General features: G+C 40.2%; 1 protein-coding gene across 11 annotated transcripts in view; it reads right to left on the bottom strand.

Annotated features, from left to right (window-relative positions):
* Positions 1–17,502, bottom strand: part of syngap1b (synaptic Ras GTPase activating protein 1b) — a 134,597-nt gene that overhangs the window by 17,703 nt on the left and 99,392 nt on the right. For 7 of the 11 annotated variants that reach the window (XM_051406215.1, XM_051406212.1, XM_051406218.1 and 4 more), the window contains 13 exons: positions 17,155–17,253; positions 14,308–14,547; positions 12,542–12,877; positions 12,262–12,406; positions 10,973–11,117; positions 10,623–10,859; positions 9,331–9,532; positions 8,520–8,722; positions 7,892–8,093; positions 6,922–7,557; positions 5,576–6,013; positions 5,061–5,234; positions 4,498–4,709 (listed from right to left, as the gene is read on the bottom strand). In XM_051406215.1, coding sequence (XP_051262175.1) covers positions 4,498–4,709; positions 5,061–5,234; positions 5,576–6,013; positions 6,922–7,557; positions 7,892–8,093; positions 8,520–8,722; positions 9,331–9,532; positions 10,623–10,859; positions 10,973–11,117; positions 12,262–12,406; positions 12,542–12,877; positions 14,308–14,547; positions 17,155–17,253 — 3,269 coding nt within the window. Of the gene's footprint in view, positions 1–232; positions 3,396–4,497; positions 4,710–5,060; positions 5,235–5,575; positions 6,014–6,921; positions 7,558–7,891; positions 8,094–8,519; positions 8,723–9,330; positions 9,533–10,622; positions 10,860–10,972; positions 11,118–12,261; positions 12,407–12,541; positions 12,878–14,307; positions 14,548–17,154; positions 17,254–17,502 lie in introns of those variants that run through there. The other 4 variants (XM_051406220.1, XM_051406214.1, XM_051406217.1 and 1 more) reach the window with 4 other exon arrangements.

Below are 17,502 nucleotides of genomic sequence, written 5' to 3'. Positions count from 1 at the left end.
ATTTGTCTGGATAAAATGACCAGAAAGATTGTCACTTGTGCGTTCATTAGGCCGCTAAGCCAATCAAATAGATGACAGGAACCTTTAATTGGCACCATCTTTCACTGCAGGATAAATATACCACCAATCAAGTGATATTGTGTCACTCAAGGCTTTCAGCACATTCATATTAAAGTTTTATTCAGAACACAGAGAGGCACATGTTTGACAATAAAGAACGAAAATCCACAGGTGAAGTTTCAAACAGAAGTGTTTGGATGTTTTATTCCACAAATAATGTACAGTGTTGAGAGTTATTTTACAAAAGAAGAGAATAGGAAAAGAAAAGAATCAATCATACTGTAAGCACAGACAGAAATATCAGCACTGTCCCAAAAAACAATGGAATGTAACATGGGTATACAGCATCAAGATTTTGACATGACTTCAAGAGGCAGACAATGATTCATGTGGGTGATATGTTAAAAAAAAAAAAAAAGTTAAGCTTTTTATATCCAGTTGTACTTCAAGTAGTGTGCTTTTGAGGTCAAGTCGTACATGTAGTCAAAACAATGTGTGTATCTACCAACATGAGGTCACAATGTCTGAATATTTTGCTACAGAGAAAAAAGGCAAGAGACAAAGGTGTCAAATAGGATGAAAAGTTAATGGAAAGTCAATGGAAAGAAACAACAGACCTGGATCAAACAACAGCTGCAAATATGTTCTTTTTTTTGCCAAGTGCAACACATAGTACGTGCCTTTGACTGAAAACTTACCTCTCAACATCTGATTGGTGCTGACGCAGCAAACCCCCACCCATCTGGTTGAAACAAACTAAGAATTATTTGCAACCATTTGACACAGGTCTGTATGAAAGTGACTATAAACCCTTGGCTGTTGCTACAAGCCATGTCAATCAGACCAATATTGATCACACACACATCAAGCCAAAACTCATCACCACTATGAATTCATTTGCAAGATTTGAACATAAGTTTTGCCGTAGTACAATCTATACAGCCTATCAATATATTCTTGCTACAAAAGAGAGGCGGATATACTGACACCAGAATATTATCTATATCTCTGGAGAGGGAAAAGGAAAATAATATAGTTGCCCTTTTAATAATAATATCTAAATCATACTGTAACTGCATAAGTTAAATGACAGTACTGTCTAGCTTTCTTAAACAACTATTCTGATCACCATGTCACTGGACACCACCAATGACGGACTGCAGGTCAAAAGTCATACCAAAGCATATACAGCAAAATCATACAGATATAAGAAAATCTTTGTCGCTCTAATTAATAAATAATATATCCATTGCAGTCTTTCATTTAAAAAGCAGATAAATTCACAAACACCATACAGATAAGCCAAAAACAACTTGAGAACTTAGGAACACACTTTGCAGAACATACTGTTGTCAAAGAGTCACGTCATTGTTGTCATGTTGTCTCTGTGGTATTTTGCACTTTACAGTATTCCAGGTCTTTATTTTTTCTGTTTAGATACTGTGGATGGCACCTGGTAAAAGATTTTGGCAGGAAGTTACTGTTTCTTTATGTACACAAGATGCACACAATATACCTCAGCAGGATCCTGCATGTGCATTTGCACAGACAGCACATGTAGACATATTGTATCTATTATTGCGCTTCTCCTGCTAAAAAGTTAGCTATTGCAAGGTTAAAATAGTTATAATCTCACTCTCAATAGAATTCTTATATATATCTCATATATTATTATTATTATGGCTCTTGCATCACAGACTTTAATATGGTATGGATTATAGTTAAAAATAGATTATTACTATGACAGGTGCATTTAAGATCACTGATTTTTTTTCCCCTACTGCGAACTCACTGACGTAAATCTGTTGTTCAGATCACAGCAAACAGCTCGGGGAAGATAAATAGTTTATATTTTATAATTATCAAAATGCATTAAAATATTTTGACAAAAAAAAATTGGAGAGCCTGTAGCCAACTAATGGGATCACTGCCCTAAAGAAAAAATATAGATATAAGTGCTACAGGTAAAGTGGATTCAGTGTTTTCAGTGGATTTAACCTAGCATGACCTAAAACTCAATATTTGGCTTTGGTTTAAATTAGATTGTTGAGAACAAAAAGTGTATCTTGTCTAATGACAGATATTGGATTTGCTCTGAGCTTAACGTAACGTTTATGCACAGAACATTAAGGCTTCTCTGAAAGAAAATCTCTGACACTTGAAACACAAAGCTGAGTGTTTTAGTTCTGCAGATAAAGAGATATTATATATATCCAGCCTACATAGGAGCCATGAATTCAGGATCACGTACACTCCTTTTTGCAGAACCTGAGCTTGCATTTGCATCAACATAATGTCTTTGCATGTGAAAATTTAACATAAAAGTCAATTTAAGATGAAATATAACATAAGGCTATGGTTACACTTGTCATTGCACTAAGATTTTGGAGTCCAATCAATCCAATATGATGGCCTGAGACCATGTTTCTTGGCATCCACACTTTCTGCACTCTTTGCATTGCTCATATGTATGTTAAAATTAAAATGTGTCCAGACGATGCACAAGTGTTACAATGCATTCGATGACATGGTCTGGCTCAGTGAATTGTGAGTAAAACTGACTCGGAAGCATCCAGATCTGCTACTTAATTCATCTTTGTGTGGTCAGATGATAAAAGTCACACAAGTTGCAAGTGTAAGCCTCGGAGATATCTGTTTCCTGCACACTTTGCTTTGTGTGTGCAGCAGATTTACTGTATTCGCTTTAAGCTTATACTCCAGGGGAGCAGTAATCAATGGTTTGGCTTTAAGTGCTCTGATGAAGTTTCTCTATAATGTGGCATATTTCCTTTATGCCTTCATGCTCGAATCTTCATCATAGTCTGTGACTCTCTCCACTCTTCATATAACACCATAGCATCGTATGAATGTAAAAAAGAGAGAGAGAGGTATTGGTCTTCCATGTTCACGCTGTAGAAAGATACATCAGCAGTCCTTCAGTGAACATGGTTCACCTTGATTTAAAATGGAAGAGCTAATATTAAACCATTGTCTTCCATAGTCCTGTGCCTGAAGGCATCCAAAACAATGCTCTGTGTTGCTTTAAAAAGTGCAGACATGTTTCTGAAGTTATCAAATTTTCAATCCTCTTGTGCTTTTACAATGCAATCTCATGGGAGAGTCAATTGAAAATCAAGCTAAGTGGAATCATCTGAAATTATCCCAAGATCCAGTTAATAGCTGTGTTCATAAAAGTGGCCGATGATAAGTGCAACAGCACAAGGATGTGGGATGGTGTTTTAAGGGAGGTTTTATATACAAGGTTAGGGCGTTAAAGATGTTTTCCCATAAAAGACGAGCAGGACTGTCTCTGTCTTCATTCCATGTCTTCTTTCCTGGAGTGGATTAGAAGTGGCAATATTCTCTGTCACAGACACCCTTCAGTTGCAGACCACAGACTATTATAAGATGTGAACAAGAAAATATTGTACAGAGCCTTTTTTTCATCTGAACTCTCTCCACAGTAAAAAATAAACAAAACTAAATTTGAGCAGCATTGCTAATGTGCAGTCATACTTAAAATGCTCAAGGAATCCACAGCAAACATTTGGTTTTCGTGCCTGAATACATCTGAGATACGATCAATATTCCACTCTTTTCCCATCAACTACTTAATTTTGTGGTCAATCAATGAAAACTAAAGACTGCACTCAAAAACTGCACCATTACAATTTCACACAAGCACTCCATAAATTAGGACTCAGCTGGAGTTCTCCACAGTCATCCAAATATGATGCTCTTGAATAACAAGTAAACCATGTTGTGAGGTTATGATAGCAGATTTGCTACAAGAGCTTAGAGGACAATCAAAGACTCCTTTGTCCAGCTTAACTCAGTTGAAAAGAACCAACCACCAAGGGAACATGCCCTGCACACTTATCAAAGAAGATACAGATCACTGTCTTCCTTATAATAGTCTCTCATTTAATTTGTCACTCATTACATGTCTGCAGCTTTGGCTTTCAATATACTGTGCAGCTCTCTGCCTTCCTCCCAGTGCTGTAGTTCTTAATGAAACTGAAATAACCTCCTACCCTACAATATTCTAGATAACAACCCTTGTAAATAGAGTCATATTCCAATATGCAATATACGTATCTGAAGAAAAAACATCACTGCTTCAAGTTCATGTTTCACTCTTGTTAAATAGATTCCAATATATATATATATACAATACTGTGTCAACCAAAGACTTCTGCTTCCACTTACTCCTCAGAAGTATGATAATGCATTTGAATTAATGCTAGCAATCCTTATCTGAGAGAATATGTCACTTTTTCGATATATTTTGGAAGAAAACTCATATAGTCTATTCACCGAAGACATAACAATAAACAAAAATAAAGTCAATGTGGCCCGCCAATGGCCTCCCTATAAAAGACCACATGAATTCTTAGCTGTCTTTTGCCCTCCATCCCAATAACAGCCTCCATTTACCTGCTAATTATTCCTTTAATTTGGGAGTCTTTCTCCACTTGCTGTAGCCGTAGCCTCCTCTCACTGTCATCGAGTCGATTCTGGTACTGTAGGAGGATCTTATTGGTCTGCTGCTCCTGCGTGAGGAGCCTCCGCTCGTACTCCTCCAGCTTTTTGTGGGACATCACCAGGCGCTCCTTCAGGGAGTTGATCTCCTCCTCGTACTCCCGTACCTGAGGCAAAGATATGGATGGAATGCTAAATTAGAAATGTTTAAAGCAGGTTTGTGTTTATATGCCTTGATTTCTCAGTGGGTAGTGGATTTGAAAGTTCTTTATGCACATAATGTGGCTGTTGCATGAAGGCTGATGTACAGTGAATATATCAAACACTGAAAAAGATTTATGAACACTTGGCTGATAGCTGTTATTTTCCACACTGTTTGAGACCTCTGGACTTCTGATATGAGTGCCATCTGCTCAGCAATGATACACATAACTTTATATTCTTCTGAATTCTTCTGAATAATTCAAAGTTCTTTATTCATTTAAAGGGAAGTTGAGAAACTTAAAAGGGATACCCACCCTGTCCATGCGTGACTCATCCATGCTCTTTGAGTACTCCTTCAGTTTGAACTCTTCACGGTCAATCCGTGAACTTTCAATGTCAGCCGACAGATGAGGCATGTTGGAGACCCAGGCCACTGTTCGCTCATTGGCTGGGGTTGGGGGATTGAGGGTAGATGGAGACTGGGAGCCCTAGGAAGAAAGGCCAGCACGCTGAATATGAGAACATGAGTTCTTAAGTGGATGAGAGTCAGTTTCATAATAAGTGATTCTGTTGCTTTTATCCAAAGTGCCTCAGAGTTCACACATTTTGAGCATCGCTGGGCCCTGCAGGTACTCAAGCCCTTATTTCTGACAATGTTATTGCTGCGCTCTACTCAATGAGCTACACACATGCACACACAATTAAAAGCCATATACAGTAATATAATGTATAATATCTTCCACACATTGTTGCCATGTGCAGAGGCAGTGCTAAAGAGAGAAACAAAAAAGAAACAGAATAAAATGAATTCAGAGTGTGCAGATGTTACCTGTTTATTCATGGTGGGTTTGAGCAGGTGCTGTTGCTGAGCCTGTTGCTGTGGTGACTGCTGAGTGCTCTGACTCGTGGTTCCCTGTGGACTCTGGCTTTCCCTGACAGAGCTCTGCTGGTGGGGCAGGCCCGGGGCAGTGTTGTCTTTGACGGACAGCTGCCGAGACCCGTGCTGCCTGCCGCCGTAGCCGGACTCTGGGGACTGGAGGAGATTCCCACTCTGCGGTCGTGTTTTAACCGGAGCAGCAGGTGCAGCAGCTGAACTGACCGACAGCTGATGGGAGGTCTGGGACTTGACGCGCTGGGTGGGAGGTGGGGCAACAGAACTCTGGCGCATGGGTTGGACTGTGGAGGGGGGCGTGGTGGCCAAAGAAGAGTGGGAGGTCCCTGTCTGGGACGCCATACCCATCAATTGTTGTTGCTGTTGGAGGTTATCCTAAGGAAGAAAACAAGCAAATATCAAGCATTTTCATTGCTTGTTTCAGTTCTTTTTGGGGCAGATGATGTTACTTTTAACTTCATGGGCATTCAGACTGAAGACAGCCCTGCAAGAGGCAGGGTGTTTTGCTTCAAGTAGACAATGAGACAATGAAGTACGATCCAGGAAGTTCAGTTTGAGTGATGGATCGATGGGTTTGTCTTTTCAGATGCATGTCATCCCGTCATTTTCTTCCCATGTTTCCTGTCTGTCTATTGTCAACTCACTGTCAAATATACGTTGCAATGAATGATTATTAGATCTAGTAGTCTGCCAATATTGTTTTACTAACTATTAAATTAATATTTGGGTCTTGGAAATGTCAGAGAATAGTGAAAATGTTGAACAACTTCATAAAGCCCAAGGTGACATCTTCCTATTGCTTTTTTTATCCAACAAACAGTCCAAAACCCAAATAGATCTCCACAACTGTGAAGATGTAACTACAGAAGGTTTTTTTAATTGACTATTAAAATAGTTGCTGATTCATTTCCTGTCGATGGACTAATTTTGTTAGTTCTTTTAAGTATTTAACTCCTTTCTAAAAAAAACCCAAACACTCTCAGGTCTCAAATGTGTGGATTTTCTGCTTTTATCTGATTGTTATATATTGAACATCTTAGGCCACTTTTGGGCGATTGGTCAGACAAAGCAAACACCCTACACATTGGGCTCTTGGGAAGTTGTGATGGCCATTTTTCTTACAATTTTCTATCATTTCATACACTAAACGAAAAAATTATCGATTAAACAATAATGAAAACAATCATCAGTTAAAGTACTAAATCCATCGGAATAATTTAAAATAGACAATCTACACATAGTGGCTTTAAGATGTCATGAGAATATAATGAACATATATCTACCTGCACTTGCATGGACATCTGTCTGCGTCCATATTCAGCCCTGGTGTAGTCGTCACTGTAGCTGTGTGAGTGGATGATGCTGGGTTGGCCCAGGTGACCGTCCCTGGTCCTGAGGGTGGACAGGTCCTCACTGCGAGAGAACCCCCCTTGGGCGAACTGTCGGATGTAGGCCTGGTGAGAGGGCTCAGGGTCTGGGGCCAGGAGCAGGGGTGCTGGGGGTTGAGCCCGGCTGTGCTGGTGGTGGAGCTGTTGCTGTTGAGGCCCATCAGCAGTCGCCAGATGAAAGAGTGGATTCTGGAAGGAAAGCGGGCAGCGCATGGCGGCAGCCTGCTGTTGCTGCTGCTGGGATAGCGAGTCGGTGGTGGTGCCCATCTGGCTCAGCTGGCTCAGCCGAAGGCCGCCGGACATGCTGGAGCCGCCAGAGCCAGCTGACAACCTCCCACCGGCCCGCAGCTGGCTGCTCAGGCCCGACCCCAGGCCGCCACCGCCTCCGCTGCTCAGCCCTCCGAAGCTGCCCATGCCGGCGATGGAGGCCTGGGAGGAGTTGAGCATGTCCACCGACTGCAGGTTAGACACGCTGTTCATTCGGGAATCCTGGAGGTCCATCATAGATACGCTTTTATTGACACTGAGCACCTAAGTAATAAGGGATATGAGAGGCTAGTGTGCCCCCTATAATTATGTATGTTAGGTGGCCACGGATGATATGGGTGAGGGTGGTGCGGGTGTTTTTACCGCGAGGCCTGGATATCGGAATGCCTCAAAGTATTTCCCAGGAAATACCGCTAGGATGAGTTGCGTGGTGAATCAGTGGAAAAAAAGCAGATGTCATGATATACTACAGCCTCGATCACACGATGGCAGATTCTATTAAGTATGACTACCATGCACGTCATACTAACCTCACTTTGATAAAGATAAACCTAGTGGATGGGATGATGATTCCCCAGATCAGAGTGATAAAACTCACCTTAGGGTCTGGTTCCGTGATGTCCGAGCTGCTTGTGAAGTAGGCTGGGCTGGATCGGGCCAGGGGAGGGCGTGATACGTAAAACATTTCTTTGGAGGATGCTCGATGGGGGTGGTCACGGTCCTGAAAACTCATCTGGGAGCGGGATGGCATGACCCCTCCGGTGGAGGTAGGGGAAGGCAAGCGAGTGATATCTATAGAGCTGGAGAACAGCAGTGAGTAAGGCCAACAATAGCTGAATATAGAATAGGAGTCCTTGGGCTTTGGAAAATTTTAAAGACCTAACAGTTAATTGATTAATAGAGAAAATAATTAATAGGTTAATCAGTAAAGAAAATAACTGTTAGTTGCAAGCAGTGTTGGGCAAAAATTCAGTAATTACATTATAGTTATTAATCCCAGTACCACTTCAATACTTTGACATTTGATAAGCTAAGATATCAATTTAGAGTAATGTTATTACTTTGTCAGTTAATGTATAATTAGTAATTGATTACAGTTTTCAAGTAACTTGCCCAACATAGTTTGCACGTAATGCCAAGTTTTCACAATAACCAGTTTCATAATACTTCAAATTACATAAAAACCACAATTAACTGTTTAATAGAGCTATTATGATCACACCTACCTATTAAGATCCCTCATCATGAGGTTTTGGAACTCGGATGAGATGCCCCTGTTGAAGCTCGGCCGTGACAGCAGCTTGTCTGTCTGTCTCTCCTGCACCCTGTCTGTCTGATGGCTGGGCTGCCTCTGGAGGTGTGGGTTACGCAAGGCCATACTGATGTCATTCAGGAGGCGAGGCAAAGGACCCAGTTTGATAATGGCATCCTGTGGTTAAAGGAATAATGAAAAAAGGTATAATACATTTTGAGTTATCTAATGTTAGGGTTTCATTAATATGCCACATATCCACTTCCACTCCCTTGTCACATGCAAGTTAATGACAGCTCAGGCCTACTTAATGACTTACAGCCTCATTTAGCAAAAATGGTTGAGATGAGAGAGGAGTGAGACATTCTTCACTAATTGTTGAAATTCAATCATACACATCCTGTCTGAGTTTTGTTTAGTTTAGTTTCACTGTGATAAAAGCTGCAGTGATGTACTGTGCAAGTGGTGGACACAGTAAGATGTCAAACTGTACAATATAAACAGCAACAAAAATATGACTTTTGTTGTCTAAGGAAATGTAATTTCTTATTTTATTTATTATTACTAAATAAACAAAATTAATAGAAGAAATATCCTGTGTAACAAAATGACAAATATAAAAGGTATATAAGGTTATATAAAAATGTCCCTAAAATAGCATTAATATTACTATTGTCTAGAAAATGTGTACGAATAACTGTCTTATTTCAGAAATAATTCCACTGTAAGATCGTAGTTTACAATGGCACAGATGATGTGTCATGTTTGTGACTTTGTGAGTTTACCTTGCTGAGCTGAGCCATGACCTCCCAGAGGAGACTGTGCAGTATGGACAGCTCCCTGCCAAGGTCGATGTATCCCTCAAAGCCGCCTGCATTGCTGACACTGTCCAGGTTGGAGATTTCATACAGGAACTGCTGCATGGAGCCCCACTCCATCTCTAAAAACTCATTCATGAAACACATGTACTCCTCTTTATTGCCAAACCTGCAGGTGGGAAAAGATTGGAAGGCCAGTGAAGAGATAAGCAGGTAGAGGGTATGAAAGGGAAGAGAAGGCAAAGAGAAAAAACAAGTGAGCAACACATGATGGTGAAATGAACTGTCGCCATCAATGATAACTAAACTAACTCTAAATTGAGGTTTCTCAGATGTAAAGTCCTTCATGTCCACTGCCATCTTTTCAAGACCAAAACATTACAGTACTTTTTGTTGTGAATCTATGAATGTGAAATGAAAACAGTTCATGGTGCCTTTAACACATCACTTATTGGAGCTCAAATAAACCAAACTAAGACAGATTTGAGTTGCAGCACAGTGGTTCCTGTAGACAAACTGTGTGTGTGGTCCAACAACTTGTAACTACACTGACTTTTGTTTGCAAAACATGGAGCACTTTGACCTTTCTCGCACAATATGACGTAAAATTAGGGAAATTAAATACAGTGGAAATTCATCACCTTATATGCCGTTTTTTTATTAAAATTGTGAACAAACATGCTACTTTTCATAGGTTCAGTATGAAAAGAGGTGTAACCCAGGGTTCACTCTTTGGCCCACTAATATTCACCATTTTCATCAGTATACCTAGCTACAAATGTTCACATTTTGTTATTCTGTCTATATGTAGATTTCACTGTTGTGCCCATTGGAACATTTTTTTGTATTTCTTATTATGATCTAAGTATAGTTTTGAATGCAGATAAACTAAGCTTATATTGTTATTGTTATTCCAAGATGACACCAGATATGATTATTCTAAGCATTTTGGGTGCTGAAGGGAAGGCATACTGAACATATTTAAATGTAAAAAATATCAGATTATTTTATGTAATAGACAGCCAGCTTTCCTTTTCACTTCACAAAGGAACACTAAATAACATTTTAGTTTAGAAAAAAGTTTAGTTTAGTTTACTTGTAAACTGTACTTGCAAGAAGAGATTGGTGGCTTCTATATTTGTTATGTTTGATTAATTATGAGTTTTAACTGTGTGCTTGCTGTCCTGCAGACAGTAGTGTACAAGTTAGTGACTGGATGCAAAGTGTGAACGCTGTAAATATAATAATATAAAACTGACTTGGAGAAGTTAGCCAGGTTTTGCACTACTTTTGCGATTAGGGTGAGCGTGCGCGACGTCTGCTCGTTGGGATACTCCTGGGTGAGATTGAAGAGCGACGGGGACATGATGGCAGGGCACAGGAAGCGCAGGAAGAGAGAACCACTGATGAGACGGTCGGCAATGTCTTCCCGACCTCTCTCAGCACAGCGCACTCTCCAGGAGGCAAAAACTTCCTTTAGCTCTCGAGGGAAAACACTGTGAAGAGGATAGATTAACAGGATCAGAAACAAACTGTGTAGCATCTCTTCAGCTGAGAGAAATAAACACACTCAATACAAAGGAATCTTTTGCATTTGCTATTTACTTACCAATGGGAGTTAACGATCTTACAGAGTGCCAGTTCACAGCACATTCGGAGATTGGCTTGGTGGTCTGGGACTACAGAGGGTGGTGTTCTCATGGGGTCCACTTCGCAATTTTCCTCTGAATCATACAAGGCCCTTATGAAGTCCCCTAAAAATGACATTTCATTAGTAACAGCAAAATGGCAGAAACTATCGCCAAGATCAGTTCAGTGTATAGGAGGCAGCGACAACAAAAACCAATAGGACAAAAAGAAATCAATTTTGGGAAAGTACGAAAATTTTGCATCAGCAGCAAATCCAACAGAGGCCTGACCACAAAACCAAGACAAAGCTGTGAAACTTGGGTGGCAGGCTAATTAGCCAATAAGCTACTACTGTAGCTAGAAGGCAAACCTTCAAGCAAGTAGTTAGCTTCATTTATAAGCTAAAACACCCACATTAAAATAAAATAAAAAATCATATAAATTAAATTATTATAAATGTGTGTGTAGAAAGTAATCCTCAGAAATAAAAGACATATTACACATTTTACATATTACACACTGGATATGTTACCACTATATCAGATTAAATGAGGACAAAAAGACAGCATTTTTCCACCTGAGAAATGTTGTTAAACTCAGACTATATATTGCTCATCCTGATGCAGAGAAATTGATTCAGGCATTAGTGTTCTTTCGTCTGGAATATTGCAACGCTCTTTTAACTTGATTGCCAAGAAATTCAATGAACAGACTTCAGTTTGTACAGAATGCAGCTGCCCCGAGATTTAACACAAACAGGTAAGAGATCATATTTCACCAATCTTAGCATCTTTGCAGTGGCTTCCTGTCTGTTTTAGAATTGATTTAAAAATTGTATTTACTTGTTTGCAAATCTCTAAATGGTTTAGCACCTCTATATTTAGCCGACCGCCCCTCCCTGTATTCTCCTAGTCGCTGCCTAAGCTATCAGTGCAGCACTAAATGTACCAACAGTTAAGACAAAGAAGTATGGAGACGCAGCCTTCTCTTCCCATGTGCCTTATGGACCGTAGGGACTAATCCTATTTTCAATTTTATTCTTATAATTCTACCCTGTTTCATTATTTAATTATATTTAATATGTTTGTTTGCCACCTTTTAATTAATATGTTTCAATATTTTAAGTTTTTTTTAATATACACAATTTGATGTGAAGCTGTTTTAGCTGCACTGTATGTATGAAATGTCCTATACAAATAAAGTGTATATTTTTTTCTTTTAGAACAAAAGTTTTGTTATTCCAAACATCTTATCACTATTCTGGCTCACCTATAGCATCCTTGAGGTACTTATGTCCAATCAGTTTGAGGTACTCTTCTATGGCTTTGGTGGCCAGAGTGTTCTCTCTGAAGATAAGGTGTTCTCGGTCGATGAATCTGTCTACCTCACACATCGCCATGTCTGACAGGAAATCCTGGAGAAAAGGAGAACTAAATTATTTTCTTTATTATACACAATGTTAAATAGAAATGACTCAGGTTGTAAGGACTGTAAAAGATTGGTTTTAGATCAGTTGCACATATATTGAGTCACACAGAGGTGTCCCTACCTTAGCTTTCCCTGTGCTCTGCAGTATATGCACCAATGCACAGGCCACTTCCTCTTTGCTCTTGACACTCAGCACGGGCTCCAGCACAGCACACATAGTCCGGTAGTTATTGGTGACATACTCTGCAAACTCCTTGTACAGCTCCATGGGCAGGATGTTCATGGTCTGGAAGCGGGATTTGAGGCGTAGGGATGCATTGATGATCTTACCCCCTCCAACACCAGCTCCTTTGGTGAGGACGCTGGGTTGGATGACCGGGTACCACTGCTCCACAAACTGACGTCCAGTGATGCTTGAGATGGGGATGCTTACAAGTCCTAAGTATGTGCTCTTTTCCTAAGAGAATAAAAGTTGATATTAGTCAAGATAAGCATGTTTCAAAGAAAAGCTGTCTCATTACATTTGCATGAGTTTTATAAAACATAATCTGAAAGTTTGAAATGTCAAAAAAAGTGAATAAATAATGAATAGCAAGACCAACACTGCATCCCTGGAGTGTCGTTTGAAGCTAGAAATCAGTTGTTTTTTGATATGGTGGTGCCACTCTTGTACTAAACTGAGAGTAGAAATTATTGTTGTTGTTATTGCTACCCGTTCGTATGCTTACTAAATGTATTATTTGTAAAAGTGACAAAACCTAAAGGGGCAAAATAACACAAAATAGCCACAATGCTGTGTTACCGCAGGGAGCTGATAGGGTTGTTGATCCATGGCAATGACTCAATGATTATTCCATCAATTATGATGTTTTCTTTCTTTCAAGCCTGCGCTCTTTGTTTGAACTTGACTCACTGCAGCTGAAGACACTCCCTTTTCCCTCCATCCTAAACTATGGACATTGTATAACTATAACTGTTTCGTTACAAAGCCAATAAAGCAAATCACAAAGATTAAAGTGCCACCATGGACAAGACCCCTACTGGCTATTGTATTATAAAGCCAGTGAATGACAATGCAGGGATTTTGCATAATTTCACCTCCACACAGTGTGTTATTTTCTCATCTCTTTCTTTTTGTTGAACTGATGCTCTAATAAACCAAAATGTTCGTAAGGAGAAGGCAGGTTGTGTCAGGGTTGATAAAAATTAATTAATAACTTAGTAACTTTGAAATTCAGTTTCAGGAATATCATCACCTTTTAAGTTGATATAGGGAACTTGTTGAAGAACAGGTTCTTATTTACAGTTACAGAGCAATATTATCATTCATTTGGAATGAATTTAAGTCCAATACTTGCTCTCATTTAGCTCTGTTTTGGTCTCTACCAACTCCCGAGGAAAATATCTGTCTCTTTGGCTGTTAAATGCTTCACTGTGTTCCCCAGCTAGTCACAAACTGTGACTGTCTGCTAATTGGTACTGAGCAGGTAGTGTACAGTGAGCTTTTAGTGCTTTTTTGCTGAAAACAGCTGCCTGCTACGGTCTAAAATGATGCTATGAGAGCAGCAAGAGTGAACCCAAACAGTAACGTTGTGGGGTTGGACAGTTAAACAATGAGCTGAAAATATAAAGCCAAGGGGAGCTGCAGATTCAGGTCATAATTCTCTGTACGGGTCGAGCAACTTTTTTTTATACCGTCGCATTCTCATATGATTCATTTAATTATAAAATTACCAATTATAGCCACTTTAGAATTCACTTTCAGGCAATTGCTTTAAACAACAGAAAGCTAAAATAAACCAGAGATTACTACAGTGCTTCTGTCTTGATTTCTTTGTAACAAAGCGTTCTCAGACTTCCATGCTGCCCTGCAGATCTCTTTGTTACCTTGCGTCTCTTTTTGTCTGTCTCCTTGTATAGATGAAGGCGTAGGTTGCGGACGGCTGGCAGGTTGTTGAATTCAAAGTGCTCGCCCCAGAAAACGGTGTCGGTGCGGGGCTTGCTGGTGGTGCGTGCGTACAGCATGTCGTCCAGACAAAGTTCGCAGTAGTAGCGTTTCTTGGCTGGAAGCTCGCGGGCCTCAATGATCCACAGTTTGAGCACATTGTCCACCCTCCGGCTGTTGTCCTGCGTGGAGATGAAATCAGGTCAAATAAGGTAATCTGCATACAATACATACAGTCATTAAAAAACTTTATAAGAGAAGATGATACAATGTAGGGGAAAATATGACAAACAGCAAAGAAAAGAGGTCAGAGATATGGAAACAGAGACAGTGTGTATGAATAAAGGGTGACAGCAGGTCAGCCTGCAGGAGAACAGAGTAAATGATGGGAAAGAAATAGCTGGTGACGTGGCGGTTGAGCTGCTGTGGATTGTAGGCTGTACTTGATAAATTGTTCTCAACACTGGACTTGAATACAGAAACAGAAGACAGCATGACAGCAACACAGAAAAGAAAGATAACAGAAGATGTGAAGGATAAGAGGAGGATAGCAGTCTTACTGGGTGAAAAAGTAATTAACTCAAACGTAGAAGGACACTAATGACACAAAGCACATGTGTTGCAAAGACGAGGGACAAACAATGGTGGTAATGTTTCTGTAGACAGCTACACTTCCTAATCATGATCACAAAGCCCAAGCTATATTTGACATCCCCCATGGGAGGAGACAGTGCCGTGTTGATTCCAGAGTGATGTTTCAGTGAACTGGGGCTGAGTCATTTCAATTGGGCTCAAATGCCATTGTTGTTAGCCCCGTTTGCTTCAGACTATTTAAGTTCTAATTTAGACGGCTCAATACGTGAGCATCAGCTAGTTCCACAGTTCTTAAGTTCTCCATTTGTATGCTCTTTGATAACCAGCGCCAAACACAAGGCATAATTAATTCCAAACCTCTGAGTTTGAATGTGCTGGGCATCTGGTGGCTCAGTTTGCTAGTGCACATACAGTGCAGCAGCATCAGCATGGGCTCAAGTTCTCCATCTTGATAATCGTGTTACATCTTCCCTGGTTCCTGTCATATTTCACTACCAAAAAAAGTAATAAAACACAAAAGCAGGGTGAAGTGGCTGCTCTCCTTTTCAAAAAACAAACAATCAAAGCTCAAAGGGGGAATTAAAAGGCTCTAGAAAGTTAAGAAGCATAATGATAATCCTTGTCTGTCTCTGCAGAGGGTCTTATCTCTGTTGATGCATCTGGTCTGAGATGCATGGTGTGTGTTGTTTAGTGGTAGGGGGGGAGACAATTTTGGAGAGAGCCCCCGTGTGGAGTCCTTGGAGCACCATGACTCAGCCAGGACCCCCGCGGCCTGAGCATCTGGACAAGGCATTCAACTCGGTGATGTTTAATCTCAGTCTGGCTTAATAACGCCTAGTCCCTGGCTGCCTTCAGAGCTGCATATCTCACATGCCTGGTCTCTTTTTTTTAATAACAGAGAGGGGAAATATGGGACAATTTTACAGAACTATAAAATGTGGGTGAAAATTAGGATATTGGTTTTACTATGAGCCGACATGAAGGGCTGAGATTAGTTTTTTTAAGCTGTGAGGATGGAAATAAGATCACAGCACCTTAAAGCTGCACTAGGAAAGATTTTTGTGACAATATACCACCATATCTTTCTAAATCATACAATAGAGCTACACAAAAGAAGAGGATCCCATCTGCACTTTAACCCGGTGTCAGGTATGGACACATTGGCATTGGGCCTCATGCAAGAAAATTTTTTTATTCTTATCCTAAACTACTCTTTATCTATTCGAGGTTTGTACGTACAAGAGTTACACATCAGATTCAACAACTAAATAAAACAAGAACGAAAATATTAATACTACAGCTGTCAACAGCGTGTTATCAAAGCAACTCTGTACTGTGACAGAAATACAGGTAATGATTTAACATGAGGTTAAAAAAGTCTTAATGACTGATATGAGAGACAGATATCTTACAGGATAATGTTTTAGCCTACAGTAGGTGAGGTTACACTGTCAGGTGCAACAGAACATTACACTGGACAGCGACCTGCATTACGACCCTAAGGCAGCTGTCAGAGTGAGAGAATTTTCCTACTGAAATGTATAAGTCGCAGTGCATATACCAGTAAAAATCATAAAATCTTAAAACCTCTCAGTAAATTGGCAAGCCACGACGATGGACGGAATATATATTCATCCAGAGTAAAGTATTATGATTCTTGGTCAAATTAGTGTTTTTTTCCCCTGTGAATGCCACAAGTCTCATAAATTACTTGAACATGGCCCTCAAGAACGAATTTCTACGTCCAACTGGTTGTTACGTGAGGCCTAACGTCTCCTAAAGCAGTGAGGAAGGACCTGGACTCCTCCATATTTGATCCACTGGCCTATTCCTTTCAGTATCCTTTAGTATCAAGTAACACAGACACACTGTGTTGGTTAACATAAGCCTGCTGAGTGTAATTTACTGACTTCACATTACCTGATTTGTGGATATCAAAGTTTTTCCGAACCGCAGTTTGGATCCTTCACCCTGCAACATTACCTCGTGCAGCTTTAATATTTGCTTGGAGAAGCGACTAAATTGTTCAACACAGACACACACAGACACGAGGATGGAGTTCACACAGAGAAATGAAGCGGTGCGCTCTTATTGAAAACAGACAACAACGGGAGACAGGGAGGAGAGAGAGAGACACACAGACAGAGGGATCGTCCTTTTTTCTTCCTCTACCGCATCCCTTTCTCTCCCCTCACCTTGTTGGGTTTGACAGCTCTCTGCAGGTTCTCGATCCATTTGTCTCTCTCTGCAGCTGAGCGACACGCAAAGCACTTGGTTCCCGATGCCGTAGTCACCTGAGGTTATAGCCAATGGTAAATTCAACAACCACAGCCATTAGTAACTATGGAGACTGCAACTAAGGCGCCAAAACAATGTCTTGTATTCACTCTCAACCTCTGTCATGTTCCACTAATGGAAAGGTGATGGAAATAGCTGACAGACTCCTGCACCAAATTATGTAGGGACTAGGGCTCATTTCAGTGTCCTTGTTTCTTTCATTTTTTCACATGTAAAAAAAATATATAGTTTCAGTTCACATCAGT

The sequence above is a fragment of the Dicentrarchus labrax genome, unplaced genomic scaffold (assembly GCF_905237075.1).
Source record: "Dicentrarchus labrax unplaced genomic scaffold, dlabrax2021, whole genome shotgun sequence".
Classification (NCBI taxonomy): Eukaryota; Metazoa; Chordata; class Actinopteri; family Moronidae; genus Dicentrarchus; species Dicentrarchus labrax.
This window is presented reverse-complemented; position numbering and strand designations above follow the sequence as displayed.